General features: G+C 38.2%; 2 protein-coding genes across 7 annotated transcripts in view; both read right to left on the bottom strand.

Moving 5' to 3' along the window:
* Positions 1–5,195: 5,195 nt before the first annotated feature.
* The window catches only part of LOC103499535 (uncharacterized), a 29,621-nt gene continuing 11,829 nt past the window's right edge, over positions 5,196–22,987 (bottom strand). For all 6 annotated transcript variants that reach the window (XM_008462550.3, XM_008462551.3, XM_008462552.3 and 3 more), the window contains 2 exons: positions 6,294–6,592; positions 5,196–5,509 (listed from right to left, as the gene is read on the bottom strand). In XM_008462550.3, coding sequence (XP_008460772.1) covers positions 5,426–5,509; positions 6,294–6,592 — 383 coding nt within the window. In that variant the 3' untranslated portion in view covers positions 5,196–5,425. The remainder of the gene's footprint in view (positions 5,510–6,293; positions 6,593–22,987) is intronic.
* LOC127150770 (uncharacterized) lies at positions 6,602–22,987 on the bottom strand. The gene is made up of 2 exons (XM_051089420.1): positions 17,011–22,987; positions 6,602–16,904 (listed from the first exon to the last, which is right to left on the bottom strand). The coding sequence occupies exon 1, from the start codon at positions 18,000–18,002 to the stop codon at positions 17,091–17,093; it is 912 nt and encodes a 303-aa protein (XP_050945377.1). The 5' UTR covers positions 18,003–22,987; the 3' UTR covers positions 6,602–16,904; positions 17,011–17,090.

Here is a 22,987-nt window from a genome sequence, read left to right as displayed (position 1 = left end):
TACACCCGTTCTATGTAGTAGGGGGATATTCCAATAGTCAGTAGATGTCATTTCACACCCTCTAGTGAGTTCCAATTTAAGTTCATACATCTCTTGCATGGACACCTAATTCTTCCGTAGGCATCAAAGTGAAACTTGGTAAATTCTAAAAATTGGGTCACTCCCTCTCTATACTCACGGGAAAACTTATTCCTAAGTTTCATCCAACCCTCGTCCATTGTTTAAGTCCCTAAAACATAAATAGGTTTGATTAGAAACATATTTATCTCCTCTCACATCCTAAACTTACTCCCTTGAATATACAGTGTCTCAAAATTTTCACTACAACTAACTTCAAACTATAGAGGCTACCATAACTTCAGGATAGCCAGCACAACCTAATTATGAATCACAAACAACTTCAATCTTCACATCCTACCCACCCCTTCCAACAACGCTACCTTACAAGCTATCCTACTACCATCTCTTCAAACCCTAAAAAATACAAACAAATTCAAAACAAAAAAGACTACCATAAATGTAGGATAGTCATCCCAAATGAACAATAAAGTTATTTGAAACTACTAAAAAATAAACTATTAGAATTGAACTGCAGGATAGCTAAAACGAATCTTAACAAATATTACATAATTTTCAACACAAATATTACATATTTTCAATTCAAACCACCACCCCCTTCAAAATTTCAATTAACCCCCCCCCCCCCCCCACCCTCCCCCACTTCAAATTTTCAATTCAACCCCCTTTCAAATTTTCAATTCGACCCCTCCCTTTAAATTTTCAATTCGACCCCCCTTTCAAATTTTCAATTCAACCCCCCCTCCCCCCTCTAATTTTCAACCCACCCCATTCAAATATTCAATGAAACCTCATTCCCCCTCTTCAAATTCAACCGACACATTTAAATTTTCAATTCTCCCAAGTCAATTTCTCAAATATCCCCCCCTCCAACCCACATTTCAAACTTACCTCAAGTAGGAATGTGCGGTGATAGACAACGGGAGAGGGACGACGACAGGCTCACGGCGGTGATGGTTGGACGCTTCTTTTCTCTTCAATCGCCGGCGGAATCATTCTCTCGTCCTTTGCCTCTCTTTCATTTTGGTTCTGTGTTTCATATAATTGAAACATCAATTTTATATGGGAACTCCCGATGCAACAAGAAAATTTTGGGAGATCCCTTTACTCCCGATGTCATTCTCGATGTATAACTAATGGCATCAGGGATCTCGTATTACTCCCGACACCATTCCCGACGCACAAAAATAGCGTCGGGAGATCAACGATGTCCCCGATGCCACGTAGGATGCGTTGGAAATATTTGTCTAACATAATTAATGTTCGATAATTTTCAACTGATGGTTCCCGACGCTTGCATGCTGCGTCAGGATAAGTTATTATTTCCGACATCTTTCCCGACATCTATATCACGACATCGGTAAAAGGACATTCGCCCAACATGTGAAAATTGGCGTCGGAATAATGTGTCTTTCCCGATGTTTATTCTTTCAATGCCTTTTTCTGTGTCGGGAGAACCTCGATTTCTTGTAGTGAATTAACTACGTAATGAGAGAGTAAGTAATTGTGGAACATCATCGTTTCTTTCAATTAACCTAAATGTGCATCAAAGAGATATGATATGTGGCTTAGTCACGGAGAGGTTGAGACTATTTTAAAGGTTGTAAACAATGAACACGAGATTGTTAACATATTCAATAAAATGAAGTTACTCATCTCTCAACCTTCTGCATTAAATTGATCTGATTTTTCATACTTTAAAACGAGTGTACAATTACTTGTTTTCTTTTCACTGATTTCCATGCAATATCGTCCATACTTCGTTTGTAACTCATATAGGAACATAAAGCTGCATAAAACCTTAGTTTCTATAGGGGGTCATATATTATTATTTTACTAAAAGTTTATTGTGTTCGACCTTCTTGGATCAGCTCACTGAGAGCACACTTCCTTTAAAATTTACGCTTGGAACTAAAGGAGATAACTTGCGACTATGCTTTCATTATCTATCTTGGACTATTCATTTTAAAAAGGCAACAAGGATATGTGAGAGCATAACGAAAGGAAATTGGAAAAAACAAACTATACCACGAACACTCCATATCTTTAAATCTTAAAATGGAATTAAAGAACATAAAAAAAAAAAAAAGTAGAACTCGTTTTGAAAAACTATAGGAAATTAATTATATATTACAAAATAGGAGTTTTCACCTTGCTTGGAGATGGAACACACAATAAGACATGTAAGTATTTTCTAGAATTAAGCATCAGAAAGAAGAATTACAAGATGATGATAAGAAGGAAGGAACAATAGTTGTTCAGTTCTGACTCATTCCTTAAATTAAGTGTGGGCATTACATTTGGTTTTAGATTGATAACAAAAGAAATATATCATAGAAAATGTAAGATTTCATTTAGAAACTGATCTTAACAGCGACAAATAATTTGATTTTCTATTTCCTCATCAATATACAACTTTTCACACCCACAATTTCATCAAAGTTCACAACATAATATTTGTTATCAATCCACCATATTTTTTAAAAAGTTGTTCGATATAACCATTTTTATTTTTCATCATTCGAAAATAGCACACTTTTATAAATTTGTGGATGTTTCATCTTGATCTTTTTCGGTCGAATTGTCACCAAGATTATGTTGTGAACATTTGAAATTCAAATTAAATGAATCCATGTCCTCTTTTTTTCCTTGCCCGAGTTCTCACTTTTTTTTTTACTCTAAAATGACTCAAAGTCCATTGTTACTCGCGTACTTAAAACAGTTTAGTGCATCTTTAAGCTTTGATTTGTAGATGTATTCCACCTTTAATCTACTTTATCGGTTTGCTTTTGAGTTACCGTTAGAGTTTTATCTGAGAAATCTAAGCTATATTGTTAGTTTCATTCGATGATTTTCTGGAAACTTCATCCTACCGTGCCAAAAAAGTCATGAATCTCGATCAATATTGAATTGGCTTTTCAAGTAATTAAATATAAAAAAAGCTGTTTTTGAAAAAATTCATGTATTTAACAACCACCTAAAATGAATTTTGAAAAAATGAGTTTACATACTAAATTGGTTTAGGATAAGCAATTAAAACCAACTTTTAGAAAAACGAATTTTGAGTGTTTAATGGTTAATCTCTCTTGATTTAAGTGAAAAACTTTGGTCACGACCTCTGATCCTCGTTGGCCAACCATCGACAACTATCTCTGATGACTGTTGTAAACCAACCTCTAACCACTATCATTGCCGACAATTGCTGGTGAACCTCCGACCATCGTTTCCACACTACCACCGATGGTCAATTTCCGTCTACAGTTTTTTTCCACAACTACTACTAACCAACTTCATATGACACTTTTTCAACAAAGGCCAAACTTCAAGTGATCTTTTTTCGATAACCATCAAAAGTTAACCGCCGACCATTGTTGATCGATGATTGTCAATTGTTGTACATGAACCATCAGTCATTGTTTTTCTAGCTATTGTTTTTGTCGACTACTGACAATCAATTTTTATCTACCATTTTTACAATCCTTGTCGGCCAACCTCCGTCAAACACTTTTTGACAACCATCATCGACTAACTTTCGACAACTATTTTTCCATGTCTGCCACCTACCAACTTTTAAGGACATTTTTCGATGTCTGCCATCTATCCACTTCTAGCAACTAGTTTTTGTATTGACCACCTCCAACAACCTCTTGTCATTGTTTTTTAGTGACCACTTTTAAGAAATCATTGTTTGACCAACTTCCGACGACATTCTTAATGATCTTTACTACCTATTGTTGTAGGCCAACCTCCAACCATCGTCTATGTTCACTTCTTTCCAGCGACCATCTTCTCGATAATTGTTGCCAACCAACCTCCTGGTGGCTGCTTTTTGGCAACCGTGAATGACTAATTTTTTACAACCTTTTTTTTTTGTGACTGCCATCGATCAACTTTCGACGACTACTGTAGTCAACCTCTAGTCACTATTTTCTAGTATACTGACATTTGCCAACCTTCACACGACCACTTTTGGGTAACCATCTCCAACCAACTTTCAACGACTACTTTTTTATGACTATTGTTAACCAACATAACCTCTTGTCATTGTTTTCATACAATAATCATTGACTAACCTATATTCATTGTTTTTTAGTTACCATCATCAACAACTTTCTTTGACCATTTTCCAACGATTATTGCCGACCATCTCCAACTATCATCTTCAAAGACCGTCAACAATCAACTTCTAGCTACCATTTCTTTTTTTGAACTATTGCTCCCAACCTTTGATGACTGTTTTCTGGCAACCCCTGTCAGCTAACTTCCAACAACCATTACTGCCAAGCTTCAATAATCATTTTCCAATAGCCGCCACCGATCATCTTCGACCATCGTCTTAGGTGACTATTTTCATGCTAACATTGATGACCATGTTCCAACAAGCATCTTTTTGTGACCTTGTCACCAATCTTGAGTTATCGTTTTCCAACGATCATAGTCATCAACCACCTTCAACTACTATCCCCCATGATTATTGATCAATGAGTGCATGTAAAATAAAAGCACAAGCATAATTCTAACATTAATTATCATATCTTAGTCTTAAAGATGAATTTATAAACTCAACCTGATTTTGACCAAAGAGCAATTAGCTGTAATCTCAAATTATATACTTAAATTTTTACCAAAAAAGTTTGTCTATATTGTATACAACTGATACATATTTATTTATCGAGTCCATAACTGAAGTAATTATGATATTGTTCGATATTTATTTATTGTGATGGTTCATCATTTTACCATTGGAAATGTTGGGAGAGCAAGGAACATACCAAAAAAAACACCAAACAAATGATCGAAATTAAGTTGACTAATCTCACTAGCTTGTTTAATTATCACACAATCAATCTTAGTCTACTGTGATGACTCATTTGGTTTTGATTTCTTCAAAATAAATCAGCATGTCATTTTGAACCAATTTACTTGCCCTTGTTTGGAGAAATTAGGACTCGAGTAATCGAACTAATAATCGAACCATTTCAACTATTAGCCTTATCACACATTACTTGCATTCTTTTTGGACCTTAAAAAAAATGGGTACATTTGAGCCAATGTAGAAGCAAAACAGCCTCATGCACCATATCAGTTAGGTTTCAATGTTATCAAGTAGATGCAAATAAAAAGTAGGAAATTAACTTGAATTAATAATAATAAAGAGATATTTTGGCAATAGAAATTAGACGCCTGCACGAAAATTGATTCCTTGAGATCAAATTTTAACAAAACAATCTCTAGGGTAAGCAAATATCACCACCAAAATTCTGGAGGCAACCAAACAAGTATTAATTGGAAGCCTACAAACCATCCACCATTCAATTCATTAAAACCGGTAGAAGATACTGCAAGCTTAGTCGATTTCCATACCAGAAATTGCTTCATCTAAAATTATCTGTAGTTCTTTCGATCTTTGTCTTGTCAAGGCAATGCAATCCTGCAACCACGCCATCGGACAAAGATTGGAGCATGGAATGACTTGTCGTTTAAACCGTAACTTTGACAAGTAAATCACAACTATGATATTCTAGTTCTTAGAGCATGTTTGACAATTTTAAATTGTTAAAATGATTTTTGATGGGTTCAAAATCACTCATTAGTTTATAAGAATCGAAGAAGTTGATCCTAAAACAAGACAAACAAAATAGAACTTTTTGCTTATGGATGGTATTTTTTATATTAAAAAGTTATATATTGGAAAATTGATGATGATTATAATAACAATATAACTATCAAGTCAATTCATTATTTTTGTTCATTTACTGAGTAAACTGACAAGTACAAATTAGAGGTGGTCCCAAGCATTTTTAAAATCTTCCATGAAACTTTTAAAAAATTAACCACTTAAAAATGTCCTCTTTGGTACCCTGTTTTTTAGTTTATAAATATTAATCCTAAAAACACCCTTTTCAGGTCTAAATTTCTAGCTTTTTTACATTTCCAAAAATCAAACTAAAAAAAAAATATTTAAAAACATGTACTTGTTTTTTAAATTTGACTAAGAATTCACTCTTTTACTTAAGAAAGATGAAACGATTGTAAGAAATTGATACAAAATAGGTTTAATTTTTCTGAACGAGCCCTAAATGATTGTTATAATCCTAACACCATATTGAAAATCCAACTAACTTGACCAAACTTAACAAACAGGAAAAGTGTGAAGAATGACAAAATCCAGAACCAATCCATCAATAAAGTTGTGGGAGAAAGGAAAGACCAACCTGAACAGCTGATGTATAAGCAAGAACGGAACCACCCGGCTTGTAGAAGGAAACCAGTTGACCAGATGAATCCAAAACCACAGTTACAATAGTTTCCATGACGGACTCCTCCTCTGCAGTAGGATCGGCCAAGATGTACTTCTTGTGGAGTAGGCATGTTAATGAGAAAGGAACGGAGTTCAATTTCAGTTTCCTTTTCTCTTTATTGACAGGTTCCTTCTCAAAGTTTTCTCCCCCTTCTTCCTCAGAGACAAATACTACTCTTCCATCATCATTTAGAGCAACAACAGGGATTTGCACTAAAAATATAAACCAGGAAGCAGTTTAAAAGAGTACTAATCGTTTTAAAGTAGTTCAACCTACCAAGTTACCAAACAAGATAGAAAAGAAATCTCATTAACATTTTTCAGCTTTCGAAGAGAAATTATTAGATTTTTCAAATTATAAAATAACCACTGATCATTGGCATGCTTCATAAAACATAGGATCAACTGAAGATAACACCTTACAACTTCCGAGTTTAAATTTTTCTTGCTCTTTGATTAACCAAAGAAAATTACTGAAGGGAGGATAAAATATTCATACAAACACATACTATTCCACTCCTTCCCCAATCCTCCCCCAAACACATACTATCATAACACTACTTATCATAATCCTTCCTCCAAACGCATACTATCATAACAATATGCTAGACCACCAATCCTATTTACGTATCATAGGAAGAATAAGAAGAAACATGAAACCAATGAGGTAGGGACAAGTGGCAGGGAAGATCATGGCCATGAAACCAATCCTAAGGAGGCGCGTGTTGAAGGGGAAGAAAGCAAGGAGGATGGGGACCAGAAAGGGGGACCCACAGTTAGTTAGTAGTGGGTAATTAAAAGGGGACAACAGGCACAGGGGAGGGATACGAATGTTTTGGAGAGAAAAGGCAGGGGCAGCCACCTCCTGAGAGGGGAGAGTGCAGTACCAAGTTTTGTCATTTTTATTTTTGTGTTTAAGTAGTAGGCTGGAGGGGTGAACGTTATTATTCTGGGCAGCCTTAGTATTGTGTTCTCGCGTTCTCGTTAAGTTTCTGTGTGTTTTTGCTCTTAAGCATTGGTTGTTTTGTTAAGCTTCTGTGTGTTATTGTTCTTAAGCTATAGTTTGATTTTGTTCCTCGAGTGTTCGGGCTGTACTCTGAGTATTGGAAAGGAATAGTAAAAGTGAACGTTGCAAGTGTCTTAACATTTGGTATCAGAGCCTCATACCTGGGCAAATCGTAGCAATGGCGAAAGCAGCGGAAGAGCGGTTGGAGACGGTGGAGCTGGAAATGAAAAGGCTACCGATGATTGAGGAGAACATAGCATTGTTAGCCAAAAGTATCGCGAAAATGAACTCGCAAATCGACAAACAGGCGCAGCAGCAGCAAGTGATATTGAAGTACATTGAAGGAATCATTAAAGACGATTCTCCGGGACGAAAGATAGAAGAAGGGTCCACTAGCAAGGTTACTATGGCAGAGGCGTCATCCCCGACAACTGTCGAAGAACCGAAGTTGGAAACAAAAACAGAAGAAGAGCGATCATTGGATCGGAGCAAGTTTAAGAAAGTGGAGATGCCAGTTTTCGATGGAACCGACCCCGACTCGTGGCTTTTCCGAGCAGACCGATATTTCAAAATACACAACTTGTCGGATTCGGAGAAACTCACAGTGGCAGTGATCAGCTTCGATGGGCCTGCGTTGGACTGGTACCGGTCACAAGAAGAGCGGGAAGCTTCTGCCGGGTGGGATGATTTGAAACAGAAAATGTTGGTGAGGTTCCGAGCGACCAGGGAAGGAACGTTGGTGGGCCGATTTTTAACGATCAAGCAGGAGACCACCGTCGAGGAATACCGAAACTGTTTCGACAAGCTACTGGCATCGGTGGCTTCCCTGCCTACGGTGGTGTTAGAAGAAACATTTATGAACGGGCTAAACCCGTGGTTGAAGTCTGAAGTAGAAACCCTGGAGCCCAATGGGCTGGCCCAGATGATGAAGTTGGCATTGAAGATAGAAAACAGAGAGTTGGTCCGAAGGGAATGTGGGCTGATCAGTGCCTACGATATTAAAATCGGCCATAAACATCAGCAGACTAAGAACACCGGTCCAACAGCCACAAAGGAGGGAACGACCAGTGGAAGTTGGCCAATGAGAACGATAACCCTGAGAGAGGTAGCCACGGGGGATAACCGTCGGGAAGGGCCCACGAAACGACTGTCTGACGCAGAGTTCCAAGCTCGAAGGGAAAAGGGCTTATGTTTCCGTTGTGGGGAGAAGTACTTTGCAGGGCACCGATGCAAATCGAAAGAACATAAGGAGCTCCGAATGCTCGTAGTCAAAGAAGGAGGGGAGGAGTTAGAGATTGTGGAGGAGTTCTTTGATGCCGAAACTGAGATGAAGCAAGTAGAAGTACAAAACGTGGAAAACTTAAACATCGAATTGTCACTCAACTCAGTGGTGGACTGACCAACCCGGGGACCATGAAGGTAAAAGGAAGGGTGGGAGAAGAAGAAGTGGTGATCTTAATCGACTGTGGGGCGACACACAACTTCATCGCGGAAAACTTGGTGACCCGACTGGGATTAACATTGCAGGAGACACCGATCTATGGAGTGATCCTAGGGTCGGAAACAGCAGTCAAGGGTAAGGGGGTGTGCCGCGATGTTGAAGTACAATTGGAAGGCTGGCAGGTGACTGATAGCTTCCTACCACTGCAGTTGGGGGGAGTTGACATGATCCTAGGAATGTAGTGGCTCCATTCTCTTGGGGTGACCGAAGTCGATTGGAAAAGGCTGATGCTGACTTTCCATCACTAGGGGAGAAAGGTTGTGATACGAGGGGATCCGAGCCTTACCAAAACACGGGTCAGTTTAAAGAACTTGATGAAATCATGGGGAGCAGACGATCAGGGGCTTCTAGTGGAATGTCGAACCATAGAGTGTGGGCCGTTGGAAGAACATGAACAAGACAGAGAACAGGGGGAGGTAGACGTAGAACCAATAGCGACCCTGCTTAAGCAGTTTGCTAGCGTGTTTGAATGGCCCACGACGCTTCCACCACAGTGCAGCATTGACCACCACATCTACCTGAAGAGTGGGACGGATCCAGTGAACGTAAGGCCATACCGGTACGCGCATCATCAGAAGGAAGAAATGGAGAGATTGGTGGATGAGATGTTATCTTCAGGGATCATATGTCCGAGCAAAAGCCCGTACTCCAGTCCGGTGCTGTTGGTGAGGAAGAAAGACTGGAGTTGGAGGTTCTGTGTAGACCACCGGGCACTGAACAATGTCACGATCCCAGACAAGTTTCCCATACCGGTGATAGAAGAACTGTTCGACGAATTGAAAGGAGCTAGTGTATTCTCCAAGGTAGAGCTCAAAGCCGGTTATCATCAAATTAGGATGTGCCCCGAAGACATCGAAAAGACCGCGTTCAGAACTCATGAAGGGCACTACGAATTCTTAGTGATGCCGTTCGGATTAACGAATGCCCCATCGACCTTTCAGGCGCTGATGAATCAGGTGTTCAAGCCATATTTGAGAAGGTTTGTGCTGGTATTCTTTGATGATATTCTAGTCTATAGTCGATGGATGGAAGAACATGTCCAGCACTTAGAAGTGGTCTTAGGACTACTACAAGAAAAGGAGTTATATGCGAATTTGGAGAAGTGCAGCTTTGCAAAACCACGGATCAGCTATTTGGGGCATTTCATTTTGGAACAGGGCATTGAAGCAGATCCGGAAAAGATACGGGCAGTGAGTGAATGGCCGACTCCGACCAATGTACGGAAAGTTAGAGGCTTCCTCGGGCTGACTGGCTACTACAGGCGTTTTGTTAAAAACTATGGAGCAATAGCAGCGCCGCTCACCCAACTGCTTAAGAAAGGAGCGTACAAGTGGGATGCAGAAGCTGAGACCGCCTTTGGTAAGCTGAAAAAGGCCATGATGACCCCGGTGCTCACCATGCCAGACTTCAATCTGCCTTTCGAAATTGAATCAGATGCGTCGGGGTTTGGACTGGGGGCTGTGCTGACTCAATGCCGAAAGTCGGTGGCTTATTTCAGTAAGACACTAAGTATGCGAGACAGAGCACGGCCAGTATATGAAAGAGAATTAATTGTCGTGGTTCTTGTAGTACAAAGATGGCGGCCATACTTGCTAGGAAGGAAGTTCACGGTGAAGACAGACCAAAGGTCGCTGAAGTTTTTGTTGGAACAACGGGTTGTGCAACCCCAATATCAGAAGTGGGTAGCAAAGCTCCTGGGTTATTCGTTTGAAGTGGCTTACCAACCAGGACTGGAGAATAGAGCAGCCGATGCCTTGTCCAGGATTTCCCCAGCAGTACAGCTGAATCAAATCACAGCCCCCGCAATGATAGATGTGGAAATCATCAAGGAAGAGACAAAGCAAGATCCCGCGCTGCAAGAAATCATCAGATTGATAGAAGAGCAAGGGATGGAGACACCCCATTACACTCCGCAGCAGGGGGTGTTAAAGTTTAAAGGACGGCTGGTGATTCCAAGCAAGTCCACATTGCTACCTACGATATTGCACACCTACCATGACTCAGTGTTCGGAGGGCACTCGGGATTTTTGAGAACTTATAAGCGGTTGATTGGGGAGATCTACTGGAAAGGAATGAAGGACATTATGCGGTACTGTGAAGAGTGTGCGATCTGCCAGCGAAATAAGTCATCAGCATTATCTCCAGTAGGGCTACTGATGCCTTTGGAAATTCCAGACGCAATATGGAGTGATATCTCCATGGACTTCATTGAAGGTCTACCAAAATCCAAGGGATGGGATGTGATACTCGTGGTGGTGGATAGGCTGAGTAAATATGGTCATTTTCTGTTGCTGAAGCACCCTTTCACAGCCAAGATGGTGGCTGAAACATTTGTAAAGGAAGTGGTCAGACTTCATGGGTACCCAAGGTCGATAGTGTCTGACAGGGACAAGGTATTCTTGAGCCATTTCTGGAAAGAACTCTTCCGTTTGGCAGGTACTAAGCTGAACCGGAGCTCCTCATATCACCCCCAATCGGATGGTCAGACTGAGGTGGTGAACAAGAGTGTTGAGACATATTTGAGGTGTTTTTGTGGGGAAAGACCGCACGAATGAAGCCAGTGGTTACATTGGGCAGAATACTGGTACAATACTACCTATCATAGTTCGATCGGAATTACTCCTTTCCAAGCTGTCTATGGACGCCTACCTCCTCCCTTGATTTAGTATGTAGACATGGAGACACCCAATTCAACACTAGACCAGCAGCTGAAAGACAGAGATATAACACTGGGAGCATTGAAGGAACACCTGAAATTAGCTCAAGAAAGGATGGAAAAACAGGCTGACACGAAGAGAAGGGAAGTAGAATTCCAAGGAGATTTGGTGTTTCTCAAATTGCGACCTTACAGGCAGGCATCCATCAGAAAGAAAAGAAATGAAAAGCTGTCACCAAAGTACTTCGGGCCTTATCGGATCTTAGAAAGAATCAGGAAAGTAGCATATAGACTCGAACTCCCTGCAGATGCTGCTATCCACCCCGTGTTCCATGTGTCACAGTTGAAGAAAGCTGTCGGAAGAGGAGAAACTGTGCAACCATTGAATCCATACATGAATGAAAACCATGAATGGATTACACAACCCGAAGAAGTTTACAGCTATCGCAAGAATCCAGCAACTAGGGAATGGGAAGTCTTGATCAGTTGGAAGGGACTGCCGCCACACGAGGCAACATGGGAGAGTTGCACTGACATGAAATATCAGTTTCCAGAATTCCACCTTGAGGACAAGGTGGATTTGGAAGAGGAGAGTGATGCTAGGCCACCAATCCTATTTACGTATCATAGGAAGAATAAGAAGAAACATGAAACAAATGAGGTGGGGACAAGTGGCAGGAAAGATCATGGCCATGAAACCAATCCTGAAGAGGCACGTGTTGAAGGGGAAGAAAGCAAGGAGGATGGGGACCAGAAAGGGGGACCCACAGTTAGTTAGTAGTGAGTAATTAAAAGGGGACAGCAGGCACAGGGGAAGGGTACGAATGTTTTGGAGAGAAAAGGCAGGGGCAGCCACCTCTTGAAAGGAGAGAGTGCAATACCAGGTTTTGTCATTTTCATTTTTGTGTTTAAGTAGTAGGCTAGAGGGGGTGAACGTTATTATTCTGGGCAGCCTTAGTATTGTGTTCTTGCGTTTTCGTTAAGTTTCTGTGTGTTTTTGCTCTTAAGCATTGGTTGTTTTGTTAAGCTTCTGTGTGTTATTGTTCTTAAGCTATAGTTTGATTTTGTTCCTCGAGTGTTCGGGCTGTACTCTGAGTATTGGAAAGGAATAGTAAAAGTGAACGTTGCAAGTGTCTTAACACAATACCTATTATAATCCTTCTCCCAAACGCTTACTATTATAACACTAGGACTATTATAATATTAGGATTATTATAAGACTAACCCTTCGATAAATCAACCTTTCTCCCAAATGCCCCTTATAATTAAAAAACTTAGTCCAAGAATAGGATGAAGAAAAGCACTAGTTGAGGCAGTAGGATAAGCTCTACTTCCACAATAAGTTTTAGGCAACTGGAGACCACTACAGCACCTTTCTCCAATTCAAAGTTGATGGAGCCCGAAATTATAAGACAAGAACATAAATGATATGATCTTATTTGATATGGATAGTAATTGAATTACAGAATCAAATGACAATCGAATAGATCAGGAAGATCAATTCATGAACACACAATGAAACCTTCCTCTCTCTGTTATCCTTTCTCTCAAGGATGTAACAGGAAAACTAATCAAAACATACCTAACTTTCCCTCCCTTTTGCTCAACTATTTATAACAGATAAAACTCTAACTAACTTGGGTACCATTGTGGTCCCCTTTAACAGAACCATGAGTGGAAAGCAATGCCCGAAGAGATATTTGGCTATCAGAAGAAGTAGCGGAAGGATTGGAAGTGTTAATCAGTTGGAAGGGTCTACCGAGACATGAAGCAACTTGGGAAGCTTATGATGAAGCCTACCAATTGTTTCCAGATTTTCACCTTGATGACAAGGTGGATTTGGAGAGGGAATGTTTATAGACCACCGATTAGACCACCTATGATTCTGCAGTATAGTAGAAGAAGAAAGAAAAGAATAACACGTGTAAAAGGGGACCACAATGGGACCCAAGTCAGCTAAAGTCCTAGAGCATTTTTGTTCAGTATAAATAGTCTTTCTTTTGGAGGGAAAAGCAGTTATGTTGTAATTACAATTTCTGTTCCATCCTTGAGAAAAAGGATAATAGAGAGAGGAGACTTTGCCGTAGATCATCGAATTGATTCTCTATCAATTCGATAGCATTTCATTCCATTACTTTTGTAATTCTTCGATTTCCTATATTGAACAATATCATAATTACTTCAGTTCTTGTTCCACAAATTTGAGCTCCATCACATTACTTTCCTCCTCCAAATCCACCTTGTTCTCAAGGTGAAAGTTAGGAAATTTTTATTGGAAATCATCACAGATTTCCCATGTGGCTTCATGCGGTGGCAATACCTTCCAACTGATCAGCACTTCACACAATTCCTGTTGAGCAATTCTTTTGATAACCAAACACCTCTTCTGGTATAGCCCTCCATTCATGAGTTTCATAAACATATGGAACAAGCTGATGCACTTTTGTATGCTCCCCTAACATCTTCTTGAGTTGAGAAACATGAAACACTGGGTGTATAGCAACTGAGGGTGGCAACTCTAATCTACAAGCAACTGGCTCAATCTTTTCAATTATTTTGTAGGGCCCGAAAAACTTGGGAGAAAGCTTTTCATTTCTTCTCTTCCTTAGAGACACTTATCAATATGGACGGATTTTCAAGAATACCATCTCTCCAACTTGGAACTCCACATGCCTTCTCTTAAAATCTGCACATTTCATCGTACCTTGGGCAACTCCGAGGTGTTTTTTTCAATGCTCCTACGTTAACATCTCTCTTTAAGTTGTTGATCAAGTGTAGAATTAGGTGTCTCAACAATCTCCATAATAGATGAGTGTTGGTGGCAAAAGGTTGTAGACAGCCTGAAATGGAGTGATGTCAATTGATCTTTGGTATGGGGTATTATACCAAAATTGTGCCCAATGCAACCAGTTCACCTTTCTTTAGGTTTCTCCCCACAAAAGCAACGCAAATAAACATCCACTCCCCGATTTACTACCTCTATTTGCCCATCAGACTGTGGATAGTATGTTGAACTTCTGCTCAATCTTGTTCCAAATAAACGAAACATTTCATGCCAGAAGTTACTAAGAAACACCTTATCTCTATCTGACACTATGGATGTGGGAAAACCATGCAACCTCAAGATTTCTTTAACAAATATTTCAGCCATTGACTTGGCAGCGCAAGGATGCTTCAACGCTAAAAAATGTGCATATTTACTCAACCTGTCCATCACTACTAAGATCACATCAAACCCAGCAGCCTTAGGTAGTCCATCAATGAAATCCATGAAATATCACTCCAAATGGAGTCTGAAACCTCCAATGGTAATAACAACCCTGCTAGATTGAAAACCAATGACTTATTGTGTTGGAAAACAATACATTCTTCACAATACATCTTTACATCTTGTTTCATACCTTCCCAATACAACTCTCCCATCAATCTTTTATATGTCTGCAAGTACCCAGAGTGTCCCCCAAAGATTGAATCATGATCAGTGTGTAAAATAGTGGGTAACATTGTTGAAGACTTGGATATTTCCAATCTTCCTTTGTATCTCAACATTCCCTGCTGATGTAATGAAAAGTCAGTAACTCCTCCCTCATTTTTTTGTAGCTCAACAATTATTTCCATTAGATAACGATCTCTCTCCAATTCATCCTTTATTAACAATCAGAACTAATAATGTTGGAGTAGTTAGGTGGTACAAATGCACCGTTGGAGGCATGTTGGAGGCACTCTTGACAGGGCATCAGCAGCTTTGCTCTCTAGCTCTGGTTTATAAACAACCTCAAATGTATAGCCCAATAGTTTAGCTATCCATTTTTGGTATTGTGGTTGAATGACTCTTTTGCTCTAACAGGAACTTTAAAGAACATTGGTCTGTTTTAACAAAAAATTTCCTCCCCATCAAATATGGTCCCCACCTTCGTACTACTCATACCACTACCATTAATTCTCTCTCATACACAGGCTTTACTCGATCCCTCATTACTAGTGTATGGCTGAAATGTGCTATAGGCCTCTTAGCTTGAGTTAATACAACTCCCACTCCGTATCTTGAGGCATCTGTTTCAATCTCGAATGGCAAATTAAAATCAAGCAATGCTAGCACGGGCATGTCATCATTGTATTCTGTAACTTCACGAGTGCCCCTTGCGCTTCTACGGACCATTTAAAGGCTCCTAATTTCAATAACTGTGTCAATGGAGAAGCCATGGTTCCATAGTTTTGTACAAAATATCTGTAATACCCAGTCAAGCCTAGAAATCCTCTTACATCTCTTACATTTGTAGGGATAGGGCACTCCTTTATTGCCCTAATCTTCTCGCGATCAACCTCAACTCCCTTCTCTGATATGATGTGCCCTAGGTACTCCACCCTTGTTCGAGCAAAGTTACATTTCTTCTTGTTTGCCTACAACTCATGTTCTCTTAGCACTTCCAAAACGAACTCCAGATGCTGCAAATGCTCTTCCAAACTCCTGCTGTATATCATAACGTCATCAAAGAATACTAATACAAATTTTCTCAAATAAGATCTAAAAATGGTAATCATTAAAGATTGAAAAGTGGATGGGGCATTAGTCAACCCAAAGGGCATGACTAAGAACTCGTAACGGCCTTCATGGGTTCTGAATGCGTCTCTACATCCTCTGCACACATCCTTATTTGATGATACCCTGCTTTCAGGTCAATTTTCGAAAATAATGTTGCACCATTTAACTCATCAAATAGCTCTTCAATCACCGGGATAGGGAACTTATATGGGATAGTAACATAGTTTAAAGCTCGATAATCTACAAAATCTCCAACTCCCATCTTTCTTTTTAGCTAACAATACTGGGCTTGAGTGTGGGCTGGTGCTAGTGCTAGGGTGAATGACCCTAGAAGCTAACATCTCATCCACTAGTTTTTCCATTTTCTCTTGTCGATAAGCGTATCTGTAGGGCCTTCCATTCATTGGATATGTGCCCTTCTTTAAATGTATGTGATGCACAATACCCTTCCTTGGAGGTAACTCTTCCAGCTACTCAAAGACATTTTCGAATTTTACTAGCAATGCTGGGATTGATTCCTTCATAGTCGGCACATCATCCACTCCATATAACTTTGCTAGTGTCATGCCCCGTACCATAGCTCTACATTCAATCAAGTAACCTTGGTCAGAAGCAGACCAAGACTTCATCATGCTCTTTAAACTTACTCTAGCCTTGGTTAGGCTAGGATCTCACCTCGTCACTCTTGCGGTTTTCATTATATAAAGTCATCGTGAGATTCCTCCAATCCATCTCAGTTACCCCCAACATATGCAACCACTGCATTCCTAAGATTACATCTACTCCTCCTAACTCCAATGGTAAAATGCTTTCCACTACCTTCCATTCATTCAACAGCAGATGTTTCACACAACATATGCAACCACTGCATTCCTAAGATTACATCTACTCCTCCTAACTCCAATGGTAAAATGCTTTCCACTACCTTCCATTCATTCAACAGCAGATGTTTCACATATCCCTTTTCCTTTTATTGCAGTCCCTGATCCCAATATAACCCTATAATTAGAGGTTTACTTCTTGCAAGAATGACACTAATTTTTCAGATATGAAATCGTGAGTGGCACAACAATTGGTCAATACTATTACTTCTTCTACCTTAATTTTCCCTTCCACCTTCATAGTTCCAAGATTAGACAGGCCAACTAATGAGTTTACTGATAACTCTACAACTGACCTTGTTTCTTCCTTTGCTTCCAACAATTTCATCTCCTTATTCCTCTCATAATCTTCGTCTTCAATAATTTCTACTTCCTCATCATTCTCCCGAACCACAAACATCCTTAAATCTCTCTGTTCTTTAACTTTACATCGAAAACAAAGCCCCTTGTCCCTATGTGCCTGAAATTCAACATCAGAAAGCTTTTTCGCCGGTCCTTTTCGCCGGTTATCTCCAGCCGTCACCCCTCTCAAAGTTATCGTTCTCATAGGGAAGTTGTTTCCAGGTTTACTATCATTCATACTTAATGGGTTAACAGCTCTACGAATGGAAAAATTAGTTTGGGTCTTACCTTCGATGTTCTTTAGATTTGCTTCTCTTTGTGTAATTTCACAATTCTCCACTCGTTGGGTCAATTTTATCATTTGCGGCAGCCCAACTGGCTCCCAGAACTCAACTTCAGCCTTGATCCATGGAGTCAGCCCATTCATGAAGGTTTCCTCTAATACTTCCTTCAGTAGATGAGGCAACAGTGCTACTAACTTATCGAAGAGGTTGCAATACTCCTCTACCGTCGTCTCTTGTTTGATCGCTAAGAATTGTCCACAAATGGGGCCTTCCCTTACTAATCGGAAATGGACCAGTAGTCTTTGCTTCAATTCCACCCAATCTTTGAATGGATCGCGTTCTTCGTGCGATCGATACCAGTCTAATGCCGCTCCATCAAAACTAATTTCAATATTTTTCGCTAACAACATTAGATTCTCCTCAATCGCAGGCAACTTGGGTAATTCAACACATATTCCCAAAAAATTTTGATAGAAAATGCTTCCAATTTCTCTTCAATGCGTTTCTATGCCATTCTCTTTTGATTTCCAACGAAAAAATGCTCTGATACCAATATGATAGAACAATAACTCGTTATGTTCTTATTCAATTGATATTATTGAAAGATTACAATGAAAAATTGATTCAAGGATCAATTCATAACAGAACAAAGGAAATTGTAAAAGATTAATTCATAACAGAACAAAGGCAATTGTAAAAGAACGCACAAACTCTCTCCCTCTCTGTTTATCCTATCTCAAAAGGATGAAAACAGAAACCTATCACAAAATGATCCCCCTTTCTCTCCCTGACTTCCCTCCTTTATTAATAGCTTATTTTCTGACTAACTCTAGTCCCATTCTCATTGCTTATGCTTTCCTTCACACGTGCTCTCCCTTTCTTCCCTTTTCTACTATATTGTAAAATAATAGGTGGTCTAACACACACAGCAGCCATATATCAACAGAAAACTGACAATTGAAAAAAAAGTGCTTTTGTGATCCACTATATTTTTTGCAAAGACCCATGAGGGAGAAGTATATTTGAAGTCTATCCATCGTGTTAATGCAAGAATGAGCGGTCTCCCATATGAGGAACTTGATTCATTTTGGGACAATAGATTAAAGATACCCTTCAATTGGAAGGAAATCATTTGACAACTGAGCTATCAATGATTAAACAGTGAATTTGCCACTGTTATCAAGGTTCAAAATCCATAAATTATTCCATGGTATTAGCTGTATACTAGGAATGAGCTGAATGAAGGAAGTCCCTTCAATGATTTCTTATCTTTAACGTGACTTCTGAAGCACAAAAGCCAAGACCAAGAATTGTTTTCATGACTCCAAACCTTTGCAATTGAAGCATCTGTAGATTTGGCAATGGCAAACAATTTGGGAAATTTTCATTTGAGGGCATCATTTCCAATCCAGTAATCAGACCAAAAGGAAGATGTTGGCTTTAAAAAAAATTCTCTAATTAATTTTCCAGTATTAATCAGATAGGAGAGCCTTCAAAGAATTAATTCATAATAATTTTGACTTTGGAGCCAAGAATTGGAGAACATAACCTTGAATAAAGTAACTTGCTTGGACCAATAAAACCAGGAGTAGCTACAAACACATGGTTAAGAAAATTGCCCTCCACAGGCCACACAACATATAGGACAAATCAAAAGCATGAGAGATGATTTGGGAAGCTTCTTTTGATGAAGCAATGGAGAAGATTGTCAAATAGAGCATAATCCATATGAGAATATTTATCCCCTTGGGATATTTGGATTTCCATAAAACCACAAAAAACTACTTTGTAAAGGAGAAAAGGTCGCTAAAAGCATAGACAGAGATTTCACAGATAAGCACCAGATGAATTTAAGCTCCAAATCCTATAATCATGAAAATCAACTTGAAAGGCGCTCCAAAAGATTAAAATCTATAATTTCATCATCCTTCCACAATCTTCTGAAATGCTCCAAGAATGGTGGGAAACATCCCAAAATTCGAAGCCCAAACCAATAAGTGAAGCAATAGCAGCAACTAAACGAGGAATGCTAAGCATTAAAGGAGAAACACCAACCCAACGATCATGCAAAAAGAAAATGCACATAACATGTTCCAATTTGTAAGTAGCAAAAGAATCCACTGGCTTCAAAAGTCTAGAAATACTAATCCAAGGGCTTTAAAGACTCATCCAATCTCTTTCAGCCGTAGGCCAACCAAACGAATTTTCCCCATTACTAACACTCCCCTTTCTCCAAAGTGAGGCTCATTTATAATCTCCAACCCGCTAGCCATCTTTTTTTAAAACAGAAACATAAAATGAAAAGACAGTAAACATCAAAATACTATAAGTCCGCACGAACTAAACAATAGTGAACAAGGGATCCTAGGTGACCCCACTTGACAAGAGTTGTGATATTTCTTTGTTTTAAAGCTCCAAATGCCTAAATCCCTCTCATCTTTTCTTGAGATTTAGTGACACAAAGGTCCATCTAACCAAATGGTTGATTTTACAAATCTCAAACCCTTCCCAAAAAAGTTTCTCATCATACATTCCCAATCCCAGCCCACTCATGAAGGCATAAGGAAAGGAGAAATATAATATAATGAAATGCAAGAAAGCACCCAATTACAAAGAGCATTAAATGGCCTCCTTTAGATATTATGGCAGTTTACTTCAGGACATGATTACTAAAGGCCCATTTGATAACGTTTATGTTTTCTATTTCCTGTTTTTGTTTCTCAATTTTTAAGAAATAGACTTGTTTGAAAACCATTCCTGTTTTTCATTTCCAAATTTTAACGAAGCTTCTAAAATTTAGGCCAAATTTGAGGAACTATGCAAATGGGCCCGTTTGGTAAGGTTCTCGTTCCCTGTTTTTGTTTTAAGTTTTTAAAAAAACTGAGGTGTTTGGTAATGTTCCTTGTTTCTCGTTCTCAAAAAAAATATAAACGTTTCCCATTTTATAAGGAACTATTGGGAACAAAAAAAAGTAGTTTCTTCTGTTCCATTTCTCAATTATTTCTATTGGTTTCTTTTTCCTTTTTCTCAATTTATTTCTATTTGTTTCCGTTTCTTTTTTCTCAATTATTTTTATTGGTTTCCTTTTCTTTTTTCTCAACTATTTTTATTGGTTTCCTTTTCCTTTTTCTCAATTGTTTTTATTGGTTTCCTTTTCCCGTTTCTCAATTATTTTTATTGGTTTTCTTTCTATTTTTCTCAATTATTTTTATTTGTTTTCTTTTCATTTTTCTCAATTATTTTTATTGGTTTCCTTTTCCTCTTATCTCCGTCGTCTTCCCCAAATAACTTATCATTTTCCTCTACATGTTGTCTTCTTCTTCGCCTCTCATCGTCTTCCTCTACAATCCGGACTCTTTCTCTTCGTCGGATCCATAGTTTTTGCCTGACTCTTCCTCTTCGCCGGATTCATAGTTTTCGTCTTCCTCTTTGCGTGGATCTGGGCTTTCGTTGTATGTTTTTCTCTCAAGCATTGTAGGTAGTAGAGTTAAATGTCAAATTTTTGTTTTGTTTCTTTTAATTCTGAATATTGAGAACATGATAATTTATTTTAAAATTAATATTACATTCTAGATGTCATAAAATATCGATGAGGTTGTTGAAATTGATGGATTAAAAAGTAAGTCGACATCATCTAAGAATAATGGCCCAAGTGAGAGATGATATTGCCAATCAAATTTGGCAACATTTGAAGGATAGATACAATTTTATGTTTATGTTATTATTTTTATTTGTGCACTAGTACTTTTGTATTAAATGAATAAACTTTTGATAATTTTATTTTCTATGTTTAATGATGACATATTTTTGTTTAATGTTTAATTGAATTAGATGTGAATAAAATAAAAAATAAATCTCGAAGAAAATCAAGAAACAAGAAACCGTTATCAAACACATTTTTTGTTTCTATTTCTTTTTTTCAAGAAACAAGAAATATTATCAAACACATTCCTATTTCTTGTTCTAAAAAAAGAAGAAATAGGAAACCGAGAACAGGGAACAGGAATGTTACCAAGCGGACCCTTAGTTCCTCCTTGTTTCGTTTCTACTGTATAAGTGTGTATTGGAAACCGTATCAAAATAGGCTTTCGGCTAGGCTGGTTTAGGCACATTTGAATCCCCTTTCTCCCTTGTAGGATTGAGTCCCAGTTACAGTTTTCTTACTTTTTTTTTTTTTTTTTGTGTTTCTTTAATAGTCATTTTTTTTATTATTAATTTTTTCCTGATTGTTCATTTTTCTTTTTTTTCGTAACAGTTAATTGTTTATTTTTTTCTTTTGGTTGAAAATTTTTCTTTTATTTCATATTTTTGCAATATTTATATATTGGTTTAACTTTTAATTTTAAATTTTTCAATATTTAGATTTATATATTATTTCAATTTCTTGGTATATTTAGATATGTCTTTTTAAATTTTGAAATTCAAATTTCACATATAGACATGTTAACATAATGTTTTAATTTTTAATTTTTTTTTAGTACATTTGAAAACTGTTCACAATTTTACGGTATAATATTTGTTTACCAAAATATTCATTTAGCTTTATTTTAATATCACAGTTCATGGGTTCAAGTCTAACAATTTGCAACTTTTTTTTTTTGCTTTTTAATCAGTATTCTTTTTTTTTTAATTAATATTTCTGCAATTTATTTTTTGAAGTAAATTTCAAATTTTGCAATATGCATGTTTATATATTATTTTAGTTTTGAATTTTTTATTTTTTGTACATTAGAAATCGGTTAAAATGTAGTGGTATGGTTACCAAAGTTGGTTCTTGGGGTGGTCGCCATCGGAGTTCATGATGGTGGTTGCCAAAGGTGGTGGTTGGAGTTAGTTACTGACGGTAGTGGTCGTTAGAGTTGTCTCGCAGCAGTGGCTAGAGGTGGCCAATGATGATGGTTAGAGGTGGTGGTTGCAAGTGAGCGGCAACCAGAAGCTGGCGGGGGAGGTGATGGTCAGAGATGGTGAATGAAGACAAAAAAAGAAAAGAAGAAAGGTGAGGGAAAAATTATGAGAAACGACAAACTAAGAAAATGTTAGCTTTTGATTTTTTGTTTCTGTTTTCTAAGAAACAAGAGACAAAAATAGTTACCAAACATATTTCTGTTTCTAGTTCTTAAAAAATAAGAAACAGGAAACGAGAAACACAAACATTATCAAAATGGGCCGTAAATGTCCCTATAAATTTTGATAACAACAAAAGGAATCTAAAGAGGGAAAAATCTGAAATGTAAAGGATTAAAAGCGTAAAGTAACAAACTATGATCTGAAAATCTATTCTTAGTGTTAAAGGAGGACAAAATGTCCTGTCCCACCATACTCGGCATTACTGCCATAAGCATAACATCTACCAAATTACACAAAAATATATCATGTTGGGAACAAGTTGAGAGCC

Source organism: Cucumis melo, chromosome 8, assembly GCF_025177605.1.
Source record: "Cucumis melo cultivar AY chromosome 8, USDA_Cmelo_AY_1.0, whole genome shotgun sequence".
NCBI classification, from domain to species: domain Eukaryota; kingdom Viridiplantae; phylum Streptophyta; class Magnoliopsida; order Cucurbitales; family Cucurbitaceae; genus Cucumis; species Cucumis melo.
The sequence above is the reverse complement of the archived record's forward strand: the minus strand, read 5'-3'. Positions and strand labels throughout refer to the sequence as shown.